This window comes from Mesitornis unicolor, unplaced genomic scaffold (assembly GCF_000695765.1).
Source record: "Mesitornis unicolor isolate BGI_N332 unplaced genomic scaffold, ASM69576v1 scaffold2911, whole genome shotgun sequence".
Taxonomy (NCBI): Eukaryota; Metazoa; Chordata; class Aves; order Mesitornithiformes; family Mesitornithidae; genus Mesitornis; species Mesitornis unicolor.
In genome coordinates, this window is record NW_010161480.1 from 4425 (window position 1) to 23819 (window position 19395).

The 19395-nt window shown below is 41.4% G+C and overlaps 1 protein-coding gene across 1 annotated transcript; it reads left to right on the forward strand.

The window, feature by feature from the left end:
* Positions 1-334: 334 nt before the first annotated feature.
* RMND5A (required for meiotic nuclear division 5 homolog A (S. cerevisiae)) lies at positions 335-15402 on the forward strand (the record flags this gene model as incomplete). Its single annotated transcript, XM_010192998.1, has 7 exons — positions 335-469; positions 629-729; positions 6536-6702; positions 7416-7581; positions 10089-10191; positions 12332-12486; positions 13672-15402. Coding segments are annotated over 7 exons (891 nt in total), but the record flags the coding sequence as incomplete, so codon positions are not given.
* Between the last annotated feature and the right edge of the window lie 3993 nt (positions 15403-19395).

Here is a 19395-nt window from a genome sequence, read left to right on the forward strand (position 1 = left end):
AAAATGCCTTTTCTGCAGGTTCTTCAAAAACGGATCGTGGTCTGGAAATCCCTTTATTAGTTAACCAGATTTTTAATTGAACTTGTAATTTGTCAGTGTAATTCCTTACAGTGCGTAATATTCAGACTTGAAACAAGCAAGCCAAAGGATTTCTTTCCTGTACACAGGAAATAATGAAGCAGCTGACAGATGTATTTCTCTTTGAACAGGAGGTAACTGAGGGCCAACTGAGTAATAGGCAGAAAGCATCAGGGTGGAGACACAGGTATCCTGCTTAATTCAAGAAAAATGGCGATTTGTTCCAGCCTATTAACTGCTAATTTGTCCGTTTCAGAATTTCGACTCCGACATCAGCAGCGTGGGGATAGATGGGTGCTGGCAGACTGACAGCCAGCGGATCCTCAACGAGGTGATGGTGGAGCATTTCTTCAGGCAGGGGATGTTGGATGTGGCTGAGGAGCTTTGTCAGGTAAGGATAAGTGTGGATGTTGAATGGGAAGCTATGCTTTGCATTAGCATCCTTACTGGAATGCTAATGTTCCCGGTGAATGTTTAAACAGTCAGAAAATCAGCAATTTAATCCCGTGTTTTCTTGTGCCTCAACTGAAAACTGCCTTTGTTTTTTCAGGAATCCGGTCTATCAATAGATCAAAGTCAAAAGGAACCGTTTGTGGAGTTGAACCGAATATTGGAAGCATTAAAAGTTAGAGTTCTAAGACCTGCATTAGAGTGAGTCTACTCAGGATTTTTTCCTCCCTTTTTTTGGAATGCTTTTAACAAATCCTTAGTTTTTCACAGTAAATATTGTCTTCAGTATCTTTTGATGTGTCCCCATTTGTCCTTTGAGAGGTCTACTTACTGAGTGATCCCCTTCCTTCTCCTTTTGTCCCCTCTGTGTCCCTCTCCATGGGCAGTACTTAACAAAGGGTCCTGTCCTTAGACTAAGGATTAACCAGAGTAGTTTGTGATGCTGATTTAAGGTTTCTGGAAGAAACATCACTTGAAGAAGCAGTTGTGTGTCATAATGGTGAATTTCTAGTGAACCGTATTTGAAAAGGTTCAATTATGAAGGATACCAGGACTTATTGAAGGTGTTGGGTATCACCGAGTCTTTTTGGCTTCGCTGAGCCCTTGGGGTGAGCAGAGCTTGACTTGGGATCAAAGTTCTCACTTTTCCTCAAGTCACTTTCCCTTTCCAGATAAGGGAGCACAGGGTGGGAAGAGGGAGTGAAAGGACTGGGGTGTGTTTTGCAGGTTGCTGCTGCCAAGTAGGTGCTGGTTAATGCTGAGTCAGAGGTGTGTCCCATTCCTCACCAGGAAACGTCTCTGTGGTACGTGAGATGGGAGTCTGGAGATCTGTTACTGAGATTCCTTCTGAACAAAACAGTTCAGCTGGTAGAAGTCAGTGAACAATGTTGAATGCTCAGATGAAAACCGAATCTGGGAGTATCTGAGGTCTGTCACTCAACCATGGACCAGGACATTTTCTTGACCCTAGTAGATTTTCCAGCCATTAGACATGCAAGCTGGTGCTAAAAGTGACAGTGAAGAGGGAAATGTGATGAAATGTGTCATGGGCTACTGGTTTGATTACCAGTAGTGGATATGGAATCACAGAATGGTTCAGGTTGGAAGGGACCTTAAAGCTCCCCCAGTCCAACCCCCATGGGCAGGGACACCTCCACCAGCCCAGGCTGCTCAAACCCCCGTCCAACCTGGCCTTGGGCACTGCCAGGGAGGGGGCACCCACAACTTCCACTGGGCTGTACCATTTCAGAACAGCTTTTACTTTAAAAACAAGAAAACCCTAAACAAACCCTCATTCTGTGTTTCTGGGTTTTGTTTATTTGGTGTTTTTTAGGTGGTGAGAGCTTTGGTAAGCTTAGGTTAGTTTCTAAAGTTAAAAAAAAGTTTTGAAGTGATCTTTCAAAAGTAGAAACAATGAAACAAAGCAAATTCAAAATTTCTGTTTAATTTCAGAGTGCAGTTCATACATTAAAAGTACCTCTTTTGCATTATTCAGTTAAATACATTTTCATACCAACAAATGCTCTTTTATCCCTTTAACGTGGCCCAGCATGGGTACATCAATTCAGAGGTCATTAGCATCTAAACTTAATGCAGGGATACTTTGATATTCAAACTATGGTGTTCATAAACTAAATCCTGGATTATACCTCTAGGTCATGCAAAGTTTGACCTAAATGTCTTTGAATGTAGTTACACAGGAGGAAAGCTCAGGTGGTTTATTGCTATTGAATTGGCCAATTGAAGGGAAGCAGCACTGAAATGCCTCATGTTACAACTGAAACAGGATTTACTGTCAGCTACACTATGTATTTCTTACAGTTTATTTGCATATATTTATTTGTAGTGTAGCTGTTGTGAAGGATGCTCTGTGGAACAGTAACTTGCTGTTATAGCCATCCACTTGAAGTCACTAAATTCGTTTTAGCTCCATTTAGCTAAACCTTCTGCGTTACTCATTGCTGCCTAGTTGTATCCTGTAGTCCCTGCAATGTGTTAAATATTTTTCAAACAAAGGAGAAAGCATGGTCCTTCTTCAAAGGAGCTCTTATTCCCAAGACAGCTGAATGGATGGAGAATGGGCTGTATTGTCAGCAGTTTGTGTGCTGCTCTCCCTCCCCCATGCTGTCCCATTTCTGGTTATAATGTTTATTCTCTTTTAACTCTTCAGTGTAAAACCGATCTGCTGCTCTTTGCCTGCCGCTGGGCATGGAGGATCCTTATTTATAGTGATGCTTATGTGAAAAACATGGTGGTTAGGATGATCAAAATGTGACAAAACTATTATTTAGGAGGTAACTGCTGTCCTAAATGCCCAGTTATTCTGCAGAACTGCTGATGCTAGGGAATTTATTTCCTGTATTATTTCCCAGCAAATGTGGTTGTCCAGGAGGGACAGTCTCTATGTGAGATAATCTTGGAGGGGTGGCATTTGCTCTTTGGGCAAAAAGCTAATAAATGGGTAAAATTTGCATCAGTAAATACAGCTTCAGGGCTGCATAACAGCCATCCCAAACCGGCCTGTCCTAGGGTGAGTCTACTGACTTCTGTTCAAGCAGAAAGCAGGTGTTACACAAGGGTAATAAATTACAGTAGCGTGAACCAGGAAGGGAGAATAGCAGGGTTTAGCCATGCAAAAGGAAGGTTGGGGTGAAAACAATAACCAGGCTCTGGCTCTGCAGTTGGTGCTTGGCTTAACTCAGTGTTGGAAACGAAGCAAACTGGTGGTTCCTGGTCACTGCCATTGAAAGGGGGCTGTCAGATAAATGAATTTTCAAAAAGGTTTTCAAAGCCCTGCTGTGGTCGTAGGGAGAAGTTAGCATTTATATCTCTTAACTGTATTTTGTTTTCTTTTTCTGGTAAAGCAAAAAGGCCCTAACTGGAGGTTTTTTGCAGATTTTCTTACAAACACAAATTGCAACAGTTAAAAATACTGTACTTCAGCATTAAATCTATTACGACTGACTGTACCATTTTTCTGTGGGCTGTGCAGCTTGACTTGGTAGATGCCCGCCCTGGCCCTGCACCCTAAGCCGTGTAATCTCTGTGCATCTGCAGGATCGCATTAATTTCCAGTGGCTTTTCTCATTGTAATTTGGTGATGGAGGAGGGAAATCCGTGGCTTATTCCTGGGTGGATTCTGGTCCTTCAGAGCCCAGGTTGGCTTCCACGTGAAGGTCTGGTGGGAATAATGTGCATCTTCAAAGGTTTTGGCTGTAATCTCCTGGAGAAGGGATCCTGTCTTCTCCTATGTCTGTAAAGCAGCAAGGCAGACAGGTCCTGGTATTTGCTGGGTCCTTTAGGGTAGGGTTTAAACTCAGTTTAAGCTTTGCTAGGCTTCGTGATATTCATTGTAACTAAATCCCACGTGAGAGCTAGAAGAGAGCTCTGTGTACCTGGGATTTGGATAGTATACCTTAAACCTAAAAAATTCAGATGGATTTTAGTCTTAGAAGGGAAAATACTCAGAAAGTATAGTTTTGAGAGGAGGTAGGAAGATAGGTGTTGTGATTACCAATGATTTGGGATGGTGGTAGAGCGTATGTGGATGTTTTCAACCTCACTTGTTTTTTTTTTACCTTTCCATTAGAAAGAGGAACAGGATGTCCCAGACCAGACACCTCAGACCTGGCTTCTATGTCTGCTGTCTTCTGATACCAATCTGTGCTGCCACTCAAAGAGCTAAAAATGGAAAGCCTGCCTAAAAGCTAATTGGGAAAAATAGGCTTGATCTCAGCAAGATGAAGTACTGCGTCACGTGGTTGTAAATATTGGCAGGGAGAGGATGGAGGCTCCTTTGGTGCAGTACAGATGGATATCTCATTAATGGGACTGTGGGCTGGTCTTAGTGTTTATCAATGATAGTTTTTTGTATTTCAGCTGCTTATTGCTCTATGGTTGTTAACTTTAGACTTTAATGTTTTATTAGTTGGGAGTAAGCATTGTTGCCACTGTGCTGGGTTTAAACCATGGACGCTGATCATAATAAAACAAACAAAACAGGGTCAGAGCGGTGATTCTGCCCCTCTACTCTGCTCTTGAGACCTCACCTGGAGCACCACATCCAGTTCTGGGGCCCCCAATATAAGAAGGACATGGAGATGTTGGAGCGGGTCCAGAGGAGGCCACAAAGATGATCAGGGGCTGGAGCACCTCTCCTGTGAAGCCCGGCTGAGAGAGTTGGGGCTGTTCAGGCTGGAGAAGAGAAGGCTTCAGGGAGACCTTATTGTGGCCTTCCAGTTCCTGAAGGGGCCTACAGGAAAGCTGGTGGGGGACTTTTTATGTGGGCAGGTAGCATTTAACAAGGGGAAATGGTTTTAAACTGGAAGAGGGGAGATTTAGACTGGATATTAGGAAGAAATTCTTTCCTGTGAGGGTGGTGAGGCCCTGGCCCAGGTTGCCCAGGGAAGCTGTGGATGCCCCCTCCCTGGCAGTGCCCAAGGCCAGGTTGGATGGGGCTTTGGGCAACCTGGTCTGGTGGGAGGTGTCCCTGCCCATGGCAGGGGTTGGACTGGATGAGCTTTAAGGTTCCTTCCAACCCAAACCATTCTGTGATTCTATAAAAAAAAAAACAACAATAAAAAAAAAACAAAAAAACCAAACTCAAAACCACAACCAAAGCCAAACAAAAAACCAAGCACAAAACCAACTAAACAAACAAAACCCCAGATCCCCACGGTCAGTGATTGTGCCCTTCTCTCCTGGTGAAAATTACAGTGTCGACAGTCGTCTTCATCTGAAACTGCTTGAAATTATGGACATTAGGTCTTGTTCTTAGTTCAAAGGCTGCATTTTCCACTGTTTCTTACTGAGAGGTTGCTGCTGTCATTAAAACCGTGTCAGTAAATTTAGACTCCTGCCACTTTTACCACAACAAATTGAAAGTAGATTTCTCATTAATGCTACATCTTAATGCAGAAGGCCGACTTGCATTGAAAGCTTTACCAGTAACGTAAGAATGCTTAATTGACTTATTTTAGTATTGGCTAAAAAGAACAGAAACCTCATATACCCTTTCTTTTTAAGGAACAGAGACTATCTTACTCCCTTGCTGAAAAGTGAAAAGCTCTTTGCTTAATGGGGCTCCCACAGTGAAAATAGTATAAGTAATTAACACTAATAAGGAACAGATGTACTGAGGAACATTGAAACTTGAAGTTCTTAAGAGAAAGATTGGATTGATTTAGGCCTGAGTAATTTGAATTAAGGACATAAAAAAAAGGCAAATCACAACACACACACACACAAAAAGATAAAATTGAAATAATAACTTTTAATGAAAAGCTTTGAAAATTCTAGTTTATTTTACTTGGTGTGTGTTTAAGGGTTCCTCCTTGTTATTTGGGAGCCAAACATCAGTGTTGTCATGGAGAATGAGACCCAGAAAGTGGGAAACATTTTCATTTTCCAAGTTGAAAATAACACAAAAGGCAAAGTTTAAGCAGGGTAAATTATGATATTAAAACTGATTTCCCTCCTTCCTGTTCCCCATTATAAGGCCTTGATAATGTCTATCCTCGAGGCCACCACAGGCACATTTCCCCTTCCCAGGGCAACGTATGCATGTGTATAAACACAGTGGCTTAGAGGAAATGTTTGGCGGATGAGGAAATTGGAAAATGTGTTTTTGGAAGGCTTGGTCAAATCTCTTCAACATGCAGCTGAAGATTTTGTGTAATCGTTACGATTCAGAGTGGTATTAATCCCAAGTACAGTCGATCCTAACTTTTTACCTTATGCTGTGCCTAATTCAGTCTTGCCTTCCAGAATTGTGCAGAGGTTCACCTGTGCAGCAGCAGCACAGGTACCATTGCTGTGTGCCATGTGTAGCTCCATCACTTGCAAAGGGTTTTGCCATTTTCTGTGCTCTATAAACTCGCAGAAGTTCAGGGGACAGTCATCTTCTCCTTGAAACTGGGGTTTGATAGTTGTAATAATTTCATATGGTGTAGGCTGACTCTTAATGACTTTGGTGTCGTGTCCCATTGTACCTCCTCCTTTCTTCTAGGTGGGCGGTATCCAACAGAGAGATGCTTATGGCACAGAACAGTTCGTTGGAATTTAAACTACACAGGTTATATTTCATTAGTTTATTGATGGGCGGAACAGCAAATCAAAGAGAAGCACTTCAGTATGCGAAAAACTTCCAGCCATTCGCCCTAAATCATCAGAAAGGTGAGTTTTCAGTCACGTTAAAGGGATTTAAAGCGCTTGGATGTGGCACCTTGTACTAAAACACAAATCATGTTCCAAACATGTCTTACTCCATTATTTTCATTTTCTCAGAGGCTTCTTATTTTCATATTTACTATGTGTAGCCTGAATCCTTCCAATTTGAATTTACTTTTTTTTTTCTCTATTAAAGGGCACAAAATCCTAATTTAGTATGTCTGCACATTTGGTTAAAGTTAAGATTTTTGACTCTTTAAATAGTATGCGGATTGCATCTAGAATAGGCCTGCTGTCAGGGTACGGCATTAAAAATGCACAGAAACGTTCTTGCAACAGTCATCTGCTGTTTGCTGCTGCGTGGGGTAGCACAAAGAGAAAGGAAACTTCTGAAAAACGGGGAATGTGTGAGTCAAGTGAGCCACCTCAAACTGAATTCTGTAAAGCCTCATTTTTAGGGTACTGTGAGTTTCAGAAAGCTTACAAAAAATAAACCTGTTTGGTTTATTATTAATAGACAACCCCCCAGTCTCCATAGTGGACTGGAGCTCTCGTCGCTGTAGACGTCTGTACTGCATTGGCTGTAACTCTGTGTTGTAGAGGTGTGGATGTGTGTTATTGATTGGTGTATCTGCCGGTTTTGCATCTAAAAGCTAAAACTGCAGACGCCACCTTTTATTTGCAGTATGAAATAACCAACTGTTCCTGGTCCCTTGCAGATATTCAGGTTTTGATGGGCAGCCTGGTGTATCTGCGGCAGGGTATTGAGAACTCTCCGTATGTTCACCTATTAGACGCGAACCAGTGGGCGGACATCTGTGACATCTTCACGAGAGACGCCTGCGCTCTTCTGGGTCTCTCGGTTGAATCACCTCTCAGTGTTAGGTACGTTGGCTTTCGCTCACTTTTTAGACCAGGTACAGAGCGTTTTGGTTTTTCTTTCCTGTGGAGGACTAAAGAAATGGCTTTGGAGAAGTGGTATCATCTAGCTTGTATTAAATGAAGAGTATGGTTGCAGTCAGCTCTGACAAGATTTGCAGAGATTAGAAATCGGAGGTTCCCGTGTGCTGTGCTTTACCCTGCACCTTCACAGCTCAAGGACAAGCATTCTTGGATGGAATTTGGCTGGCTCAGTTTAGACATCAGTGCAGAAGATGAGGATGGCAATCAGCCCGTTATTCCCACAGCAAATGTGTGAAAACTGCACCTGCTGTTTGACTGCAAACAACCCACGAAACTGCGGCCGTGATTCTGTCAGCATTCGATCACCCTGGCTTTTAATCCATACGTTACTTTAACTGCCTTCTCCTTAGAAGAATGCTGAAGGGTTATGCTGTGATTTCAGCAGCTAGAATTTCCCAAATTGTTTGCTGGACTTCATTTGCAAAGAAGAAAGAGACGCTTCCAAGCTCAGTAGCTAATCTGACAAAATACAGATCTGCAGGAGGCTGTTGGAAATGTGAGGAAAACCCAATCTAATCTCCTTCTAGCTCCTCTGAAGATAACACAGATTAATCGCTAGTTAGCCTTTGGATGTCAGTTCCCTCAGTGTACTCGCCTGATGTTCTCATTTTCAGTTCAGATGTTAAATAGAAATAAATTGTGTGTCTTTCTGGGCTGGATTTGGTACTTAGCAGAAGCTTCACTAACTCTTCTCTTTGTTATCGTTTTGTTTCAGCATTTTTTACTGTTTGCACATTACTATTATTGGGCTTCTGTGCTTAGTTTAGTGCTCTTAAATTTGTCAAACCTTCTGCTTCTCCTGTTTGCACCTCTGTCGCAAAATACAGCAGAAGCAACAAAGAGAGCACTTTCAGATCCACTGTCTTTCTACAGTAAATGTTACGAGTTTCAGTTTGAGGGTTGTATAGATATCTTAAACTTCTAACTCTGGTTTTTGGTTTTCATCATTTTCCTATTTCAGTCCAATTAACAGCAGTCTCTTACATCTTACTTGCTCACGCACTGTCGCTGTAATGCGGTTTTCAGCACAAATGGCCAAGAGGTTTTCAGTGAAGTGGAAAATCCCCGTTATTGATGTTTGGGTTGGTTGGACGCTCGCTTTGCGCCTGGTGTGAAATCCATTGCACTGAAATGTATTTACTGTATAGGTGGTATCAATACTCTTGTCATAACAAAGCTGTTCTAAACTGGCATGACCTTTGAGCACTGCAAATCCTGTAGAAAGTAAACCGTCTTGAAGTTAAATCCCTGCTATAAAATATATTGCTTTCAGTCACTGGTTTTGTTTTATTTTTAAGGCTGATTGATTTCTCCAGTATCTCTAATCCTGCAGGCCTCGTGGTCTGAGTTACTGTGTAGAGTTAGTGGCAAAACTCTTGTTGTATTAAGGAGATAATGGTTCAGGGACTTGAAGGACTGCAGGACACCACTGGAGTTTACTATTTACTAGAGTTGTCACACTCTTAAAAGTGCCCTTTCAGAGACGTTTTCATACAGAACCATTAAAGCAGTAATGCTCTTATTTCTATGAATACTACTTGTCTAAACCTTCCGCAGGGTTAACACAAGTTATGCTTGGGGTTGAAATAACCAAAAGGCAGAGTATAAGGATTAAAATGGCCCGTCAGAGGTGAGGGATAGAGAGAGATTTCATTTTTTTAAAATTAGCTTAAGGAAGAGATCTATAGGTTTCAGGCACGTTTCTCCCAGGTAAACTAACCAGAAAATAAACATGCAGAAACATCAAAACCAGCTGTTAATTTGTGAAAACTCAGTGTTATACTTCCTTTTGTAACACGGTGAAATATTTCAAAACAATGTGGTAAATTCTGGTAATGGGTAACTCCCAGAGCAGGCTGAACTGTTGGGACACTGACTTTGGTCAGTTGGGTACTGCCGTTCTTGTTACAGGCTGTGGTTTCCTTCCTTCACTTGCTTTCCTGTGTGTTTTCTGCATTTATTTTCTTGATTTAAGGTGAAGGTGGAAAGACATATTTCTTTACATGGTAATTACATATAATTAAAGGATTACGGGTTGTGTGTACGTGCAGAAACTCTTTGGCTGCGTGTGCTCTTTCATAATTTAGAGAGCAACTTACCTGTATAAGCTGACTTGATGTCTTCTTCCTGTACAGCTCAACATCAAAGGAGTTGGTGTAGAAAATAAATTAATTGTAAGACTCAGAGCAGGGATTAACTTATTTTCGATCCAGAATGTGGTACATGAGGGCCCTACTCTAAAATGCGCCATAGCTGCTAACCTGCCCCAGAACCCTTGCTTGCTATACCTGAAGGGAGCTCGGAAGTACGGACAAGAACTGAATGAAGTAGTACAATGCTCTGGTGTCCCAGTTAACCTTTGAAGTAAAATTATGAAAAATGCTGGTTTCCTAACAGGCGCTGTATGTTAACATTTCCTTTTTCTGCAGTTTTTCAGCAGGTTGTGTAGCATTACCAGCTCTAATTAATATCAAGGCAGTTATTGAACAAAGGCAGTGCACGGGTGTTTGGAACCAGAAGGATGAGCTGCCGGTGAGTTGATGCTGAACTATCCCAGGGCAGGGCAGATTTCTAATACTGAATGATCTTTTTAGGTTTTTTTCTGTGCTGAATGTTTGAGGGATGTTACACACGACCACCACCTCCAGCAGCTCTGGGATTGGGGCTTCCAACTGTACAGAGACCTTGGGGTCTCCATCCCAGACCCATGGACGTGGCTGCTGCTTTCCCTGTTGTTAGGTTGAGCTTGTAGTGAAACTGAGCACAAATTGCAGACGCACACCCACGCACACGCGAAGGACACCAGTGCGACCGGCTGCACAGGCTGCCACTGACAACACGCTGCTTTCAGCAGCACCCACGTACAGGACTTGCATAAAACATAAGTGTAGACAGCCAAGATCCCTTCCTCCTCTTTGGCTGGTAAACACTGAAATTTACTGGTGAAAACACACATGTGCCACTCTAGATTGACCAGCAAAGGCATGTTCAGGCACCCTTAAATACTAGCGTGGCCCTTCTGGCCCCTTCTGTACTTCTCTCTGGCCATTCCTCCCCAATCCCCTTCCTCTGCATGTTCCTCCTGTGGTTTGTACAGTTCTGCTGACCCCCTCTCCTCTGGGACCCTCAGCTTTGCATTCTGATCTGTTGCCAAGTCCAGCTTTGGTTGTCGTTGCTTGATCTGTCACTTAGTGTGACTGACGAGGTTGTTTCTTGTTATTGTATTCTGTTTGTCTGTCAGGTTTGTGTATCTCTGTTTTGTTTGTTGCTCTCCCACTTTACTTGTTATTCCCTTTTGCATTGAAAAGATCTTTGATCAAATGACCGTAACAAAACAGATGCTCTCACCTTCCACTTAGCCTTACATTGAATGTCTGAGGTGTTTCTGTATAACTGGGAAGGAGTTTCATCCTCCTGAGAAGAATTAGCTTCTAGCTATGCTTGAGCATTATCCACGAGTTGCTTTGCACTGACTCTTTATCAGGTAGAGATGAAAGAGTTAGTGCTACATCTGGGGTCATGGGAACTGCATTGGGATCCAGTGCATTGTGCTTCCAGCACAGCTCATTTATTTCAGGTGAAATGAAGTTCAGTTGTTATGAAACCTGGTTTCCCTTTATAGCTTTTACCAGGTGTGTGTAGCTCTCCAGTGGCCTGCTCCTGATTTGGAAAGAAAACCTACTTAGTGCAAACTGGGCATGAACTGAGTTAGCCTCTTTGATTGTAGCTAGAAAAGATTCATTTCTAGTGTAAGTACATGAGTTGTTTCTCTCAGCTGTGTTTTCTGTAACACTGAGTGTAACCTCCAAGTGTGACAGATTCGTGCCCTGCTGTCCAGACAGGAATGATTGGCTAGGGAGCATTTGGGAAAAGATTGCAGTCAGATGCAGATCAGTTAACAGTATTTATATGCCTCCTTGCTAGTTCTAAACTTGAGTCTGCTAAGGCAATATGAGGCTTGGAAGCCTTATTTTCATCGTTAAAAGACTAGAGATTAAGTAGTGTGTAAAGGTTATGTTGTCAGATTTTGTTGAAGGTGAAAACTGTCAAAACTGAGGACTGCTCAGAGCCAGGAGCTTCAGGAACAGAAGCTGTGACTTCTTTTGTGTGTATCTCAGTCCCTAAAGTCACAGACCAGTTCTTCTCTGTGAGATGTCCCTTTCTGAAATCATTTGGTCCCAATGGCATGAGTTGTGCTGTACCAGTGTCTTCTGGTTGTTGGTACTGGAAATAAATGATTCTGATACACTTTGTGATTGATGTGACATGTAGGTGTTGGGAGAGTCTTTCAAGAAGTTGTAAAACATTAACATAATCAATCCAAGGGTTTTTCTCTTTTCTTTCTCTTCCCTTTCCCTTCCTTAAATGAGATTTATCATCTAAAGTATTCTGGAAATCACTGGCTAGGAAATACAGAAACTCTTGTTGAGTCGTCAGCTCAGTTTTCCTGCCAGGGCATAGATCTGCATTAAAATATGCTATGGGGAGAAGCAACAGAAATGCACCATTTTAAGATCACGATTCAGTATTTTTGTCTGGGAAATTGTCAGGCATCCGCATAATGGGTTTTGATGCCTTGTGAAATCTGTTAAATAAGGGCCATGACCTAAAGGGTTAATGATCTGGAAATGTCGTTTCCTAGGATTAATTGTTACGTTAATTTCTTTTACAGATTGAAGTGGACCTCGGTAAAAAGTGCTGGTATCATTCAATATTTGCCTGTCCCATTCTTCGTCAGCAAACGACAGATAATAATCCACCTATGAAATTAGTCTGTGGTCATATTATATCAAGAGATGCTTTGAATAAAATGTTTAATGGCAGCAAGTAAGTACCATTCTTTTATTTCAAGCCACATAGAGACAAGGACAAATCTTAAGACTCAACTAGTGCATTTTAGGAAGACTGAGTCTGTAGTTACGTAATTGGGAGAAGCTTGTTAATCTTAGTGAAAGACACAGAAGCCAGATAAGCTGGGTTGATGCACTGGAGAGAAACGTAATAAATGCTGTGATGTTGTGGAAATTGAGATTGCATGACAGAATGTGATGAGCAGAGTGGTTTTCCAAGTTGTAAGTACCCATGTGTTGTCTTAAATTCAAAACAGAGGGTTTTATATAGAAATGGGAGAGAGCAAGCTATACAGCTTTCCTTGAGGAAGAACCAGTGGTAATTTGGATTGAATATATGCAGCTTCTGTGGAGGCTGTCAGCTTAATTTAGAGACAGAAGTTGTTTTGTGAAATCCAGTGTGAAAACAAGTGATGCTGTGAATGAAAATTCTGAGTGATGTTTGCATTCTTTGCCCTGTTAGAAAAGCCTAAAGGTACGCCTGCGTGGGTGACTTTAGCCATTTAAAGCCAGTAAATTTGCTGCTGTGCTATTCCTGTCCCCCATCACTCATTTCTGATGCTTTCATTGATCAGCTTTAGTGACAGCACAGCTTTTGACAGTATTAACTCAGAGGGGTGAAAGACTGAAACTTAGAGATGGGGAAAAATAGATCAATGCTAGAAGAAGTGTTGTAAGCAGGTGAAATCGTATCAGCATAGACCTCAGCAGGGAGGCCAGGCTGACCTCTAGCCATAGCCTGCAGGAGCTGATCTCAGTAGGTTTTAAAATCACATCATCTTAGGAACCAGAGAGCAAAACGCACTGGATGCTGGGGATGTCAGAGAAAGCTACCAGTCTATTTAAAATGCAACAAACTAACCCAGAAGCAGAAATAATAGATTAATCCTGAAGAGTAATTTCTTGGTATTTAATAATTCAAGGGTGTGTGGGTGAAAGGTGAGAAAATGCAATTAGAGCGTGGTAAGGTTTCTCAGCTAAAGGTGCCTTTTCATGAAGCCAAGTGAAGCATTATTGTTAGGATTGGGTTTGTTTCGTGTCACAGGGGGGAAAAAGAGGAGGGATGATTGCTGCAAACTCGATACCTTTGTAATGGATGCAAAAGCTTCATGTTCAGTTGTCGCACATTGCCGCCGTCCTAACATGTTGTCTTTGTCCCCAGATTAAAATGCCCCTATTGTCCGATGGAGCAGAGCCCTGGAGATGCCAAACAGATATTTTTCTGAAGAAAAGTTTCATTATGCAGTTTGTAAGTGACACTCTGGATTTCAGGTGCATTTCAGGAGAATTAGAACACACTCGTTCCATTTTATGCAGCCGACTGAGGACTCCTATGTTTGTATAAGCTAACGCTACAGAAACTTTGCCAACATTTAGTATAGACATACCGAGTGGAAATGCTACAGAAATATTATTACCATAGGGCTTTAACTATACTCTTGGTCTCCATACCTGATCAAGTTACTACACCAGCAGTTGTCATTCAATGCAGGTTTTTGTACTTAATTATACGGTGACTTTTTACTTTTTAAAAGCAGAAATTGATCGCCCCATTTGTTTAATATTCTTCCTGCTATTATTCTGTCATTCTATCGATAACTGTCACCTTAGAGAATGTTTGCGGAAAAAGTTTTATTTCCTGTACATAATTCAAGGTAAATACTTCAGAAAAAAAAAAAAAAGTTTGATAAATTGAATAGAGGTTATAAAACTGATTTGTATTTTTTTCGCTGAAGAAGCTGTGATATATTCTAAGTTTTTCTTTCAAACATTTTTTCAACTTTTACATAGAATTCAAAGTAAATGTGCATATATATAAAGTATATAAAATATATAGCCCCCAGGGGCTTACCTGTTAAAATCCATCACTAATTTATAAGGGTGATGTGTGGCTAAATTACTACTGGAGCAGAGAGGGAACAGGAAATCCTGTTCCTTTGGTTTCACGATCGAGAAGTGTTTGTGTAAGAGAACATTCAATAAATTCTGAAGTGGAAATGCTTTTAGTCGATGACATTTGCTCTCTGGCCTTCGTAGTCATGTTCTTTCAACTTTGTATTCAGGATTAGGCTATAAATGTCATGTTGCTGTATAGTTTAATAGTCATTATAGTGTGCTATTTATAAACAGTTATCAAAACCAAATAAATTGTAGAAGTATTCATTGTTGAATGGGGAAAAGCATGTTCTGATGCAATCTACTGATCACGACTCTGCACTTGGCGGAACTGGGCCCTACATCATATATTAGGAGGTAGCAAGTTTTCTGTAGCTTGAGAACACTTTGCTTCTAGCCTTGTTTTTGTAGTAGACTATTACTGCCATTGCCACTTTTTCTGCTAAATTTGTCATATTGTTGACTAGGTAAATTTGTACTCATAAACGAGATGTAGATCACGGCAGTTAAATCTTTTCTAGTGTGCATATATTTGTATTTATTGCACTGTCCTATAGTAGGGCAAGCGGCCATAAGGCATGCAAAGCTACATGTAAAATTATATTTCTGTATTGTGTAGTTAAAAACAAAACAAAACCCCAAGCTTATGTGGTTGGATACTGACACACTGGTTGAATGCACTAGCACAATGCACTACAAAGAAGACCGGCTTTGAGACATCTACACCTTTTGAATTTGTTTGGCATCTGACTTGAGAGACTTGAGTTGGACTCTATCGGACCAGTGACAATGGACATCCTTAAAGAGACATTAAGAGGAGCAAGTCAAGGCACACAAATTTTAAACTTTAAATGTGTTTGATACGTGTGGAGAAAAAAAAAATACAGGTATGTGATTTTCTGCAAAACTGAAATTGTATTCACACTGAGTTCAAAACAACTGCGTTACCGAGTGGTAAAATCAACAATAAACGGGTGAGGATATTATTTTCCATGTAGGTTTCCTAGTCTTGCTGGAATTTCCTTTAATCTTTTCTTTTGAGTGGAATTGCTTAATGCTTTGGATTTATTTGAAATGCCACATGAAGTAATTTTTTAAATGCTTTGGATTTATTTGAAATGCCACATGAAGTAATTTTTTAAAAAAGCAAACAACACAACAACAATAATAACACCCCCCCCCAAAATACCCTGGAGTACCAGTGCTGCGTCTCTTTCTCTATTACACTGTTGGTTTTTAGGCATTGGTGTGAACACTGGTTAGAGTTGATAGTACCTCTGATGCAATTGCTTAGAGTACAAAAATGACACAGTTATTAAATGGCAATAGGGTACAGATTCAACTTGTGTATTAGAATGTCTTTAATACAGACTGCTCTTGTTTTCCATTTCAAACAGTGCATGTTATATATCCATGGCTAATTCAAAACCTCGGCTGTTTTCACCAGATAATTGCAGTTCTTTTCCCAGCTCTCTGTACGTTTGCTTAAAAAATAATTGCTTGCAGTTTTGGAGCTCCACCAACAGATGATGCTAGCAGTTTATTTTGGAAGACTTGTGTGCTTCCAGTAGTGGGATAACGTGCTGGGCCTGTGTTTTGGTTGTTACAGATAGCCAGTTTGCCCTTCAAGGTCGTGCAGTTTGTCCCCTACTGCTGCCTGATACACTTCTGCTAACTAGAGACAGCGCTTGCATGGGGAAAAGTGAATAATACTCTGAGGTTTTAATACTTAAAATACAGCTAGCACCTGATATAATATATATGTATATTTTCTAAGAGGGTTTGGGAATATCCATAGTAAAAAACTATTTGATATTAAAGCTACAGTGGTATCTGGGGTCTGTCTCTGTTCCACTTTTGGACCTGATTGTGAAGCCTGTAACTATTCCCTCTGTGCAGAAAGTGCCTTTCAATGAGACTGCTGCAAAATGACAGCAGAGGCACATTTCTGTCTGTAAGGAGGTGACTGTGTCACTTCTGCACACTGCGTTGGGCTCCCAACTGCTTCTCCCCCCTCCTTTGCAAACCCTGTCGGAAAAGCAGCTCTGCAGCATTAAATGCACCAGCTATTGATGTAGATGGGCCTGAAGCCAAGTATTTCTTGACCGTGCTTATAAAAAAGGTTTAGCTTATCTTACGGGTGCTCCGAAAGTAATGGGTGGTTATAAATATGATTTCCGTAGCAGTGGCTTGTTAGTAGCGTTAGTTCTGGTCTATTAATAGCTGTATTGCATTAACTCTATTAGTAGAGTTTGCATTTTTGTAAATGTCTTAAATAGGAAAGCTGTTGTGGTATGTCCTTGTGGGGTTTCAAGTCTGACTAATGGTATAAATCATAAACCTTAACATAGTAGGAAGTGAAAATAGTACATAGCCTTTTTGTTCTCAAAAGTTATTAATAATCTTTGTAGTACTGTGGCTGTCAATAACACAGCTCGTCCTGCTGTACTCTCAGTGATCGGCTGCTCCATGAAGTTCTTCTGAATGAAGGAAAGCCTTTTCCTGCAGTGACTTCAGCACCACACGCTGCAAGTAGGTGTGGCTGAGCCGCCAATCTTCCCTGCTAAAGATCAGTGTTTCTCTCCTGAAATGCTGTATTGATCTCAGTCTTCTCTCCATACCTCAGGTTAATTAACGTGGGTAGAAGCTGCAGTGAAAGCTGTGCTACGAGGATTGAATTAGAGCCTCTGATCCCTGTTACCTTAGAGGTGTCTCCATCCTGATGCTTTCATTCTTTCTTTCAAACATTACAGGACAGCTGCTGCTAAAATTTAAGGTTTAATTTATTTAGGACCTCCTCTGAGGCAGCTCACCAAGTTTATCACAGTAAGTTTGGGTTAGACTTTCCTTGTGAGGTTTGTTTGCCTCCTGCAAGACACTGTTCTCTCTTCTGTGCTTATCGCTGCAGAGGTTGATTTGTCTCTAGGGGGAGAAAAAAATCATGCTCCTTAATCTGTCCCAACCTGTGCACTTTTCCTTCTGTAAATAGGAGACAGGAATGTAGGGAGAGTTGCTTTCAGAATAGAAGAAAAAAAAAAGCTTGGTAGCAATGATCTGCAGGGAGTGAAGCTGTAATGTAGTGTTATGTTACTATTCTGAATTTAATTCAAGCCCTAAGATATAAAAGGGAGAGTGGTTTACAGAAATAAATATATGGAAGAGAAGAGTGACTTAATATTCCTTTATGAGTTCATGTTTGCATTAAGTTAGCAATCCTACAGGGAAATCCGGAAGCTGGGATTGTTTCCAGCCTACTGTAAGCTCCTACTGAATCCTGCTGGGCCTGTGCAGGAGCTGGGGTTTTCAAGTGGCACTGACTTGTAGCAGTTTTTACAGAGCAGCTCTCTCTGTGTATTTACATGCAAAAGCCCTGACAGCCTCGTCCAGTTCCTGTTCCCCTTTAGATCCAGGCATTTTTTGTGTTTTAGAGGGTTATTTTGAATGTAGCCAAACAGCACGGTTCGAGTGCAGACCAAAGCTGGTTGGTGCTGCAGCCTGGACTGGAGTGAGCAGAGCTCAGCCTCTGAAATGGATGTGCCCTTTTCTCCTCCATTTCCTCTGCCTCGTGCTGGTTTTCAGACTCGGTGACACTGCTATTGGTTTCTTCTTTCTTTCTTAGTGTCAGGTTATCTGGCTAAAGAGACAAAAGGGGTGGGAAAGGTGCAAATAGCATCTCAGTTCAAGTCTTAAGCATCATCTGTAAGATATTTGCATGTGAGGGGAGGCACTAAATATAGGCACACAGCTATTTTGTCTGACAGGTTTTTCTCCCTTAGAACAGAGAGTAAATTCCAATATTTTCCAGGGTTTCTAAGTTACAGAAGAGGATTCCAAGCACATGGAGAACAAGCAGATGTGATAGATCTCCCATGACAAAAATTTACTTATTGTAAATATTGTACTTACTCGGTTTATTCAGTATATCTCAGGGTAGGAATCCAGTGATGGATAGGTCATGCTGACCCTCCATGTCAAATACATTTGATTTCAGATGAATCGGAAGGGAGAGACCAAGTTACAGATTTCTCTTTATAGTTTTTCTTGGAAGGTTCTCGTGGATGAGTCTACCCATGAGATGTTCCTCATCTTGAGGTATTCTATATGAAACTCCTGGCAGTGACTGAAGAAGAGAAAATGCTTATTCTGGTGCATGCCCCAAGCTGCCTCCTCTGGTTCCCTCAGCCTGAATTTGTGTTGTGGTTTTGCTGGTTGTGTAGCGAATCACAGCAGTTCAGTCCAGTGTATTGGGTGTATTCCAAAAACGTATTTAAATCGCAGTGGTTCACAAATAGAAAAGCCCATGTAAGAAGAGGCAGACAAAGAATATCTACCCCTGGGTATCCTGAGATAAGGGAACATGAACATGTACATGCAGTATCTCATGAGAAGTCCACAGGTGGAGAGTTGCTTTTAAAATCAATTCCTTAATAGGTTTAACTTGTGACATCTGTTTCAGTGGCATGGAAGGGTAATATTTCTACTGATACTTCATATGCAGTTTGCAGCCAATTTAATATGCAGTTTGGGTGAAACCCCCCTCTGGTCATCTACAGATCTGAGAACCAAAATCAGAGACCACCATGACATCTGTATTAAATAGATGCAAAGACATGAATGAAGATACAGAATTAAGGAAGCTGCCTGGCTGATAGCAAGTAAGAAGCTGAAAGCTGCTAAGAGTGTACAGTGAGCAGTGATGTCTTTTTAATAGCTTGGTTATACTCTGTCCAAAGCCACGCTCTCAGAGCTTACAACTTACGACAAAGTCTCTGATTATCTTCAAAGATGAGTTTTCTTTGGTTTCTTTTAAGGCATCCAGCTGTGGAGCCAGAGCTTGAACCAGTAGATACCAGTTGCTGCAGGCAGTTGTGTGCTGATCAGTGTTTGTCTGGTGGTGGTACCTGGATGCAGACTGGGTGCGGGGATTGGGCTGAGCAGGGTGCACCCCGAGGTGCCACGAGAACTGTGCCCCGCAGATAGAAGGTTCAGC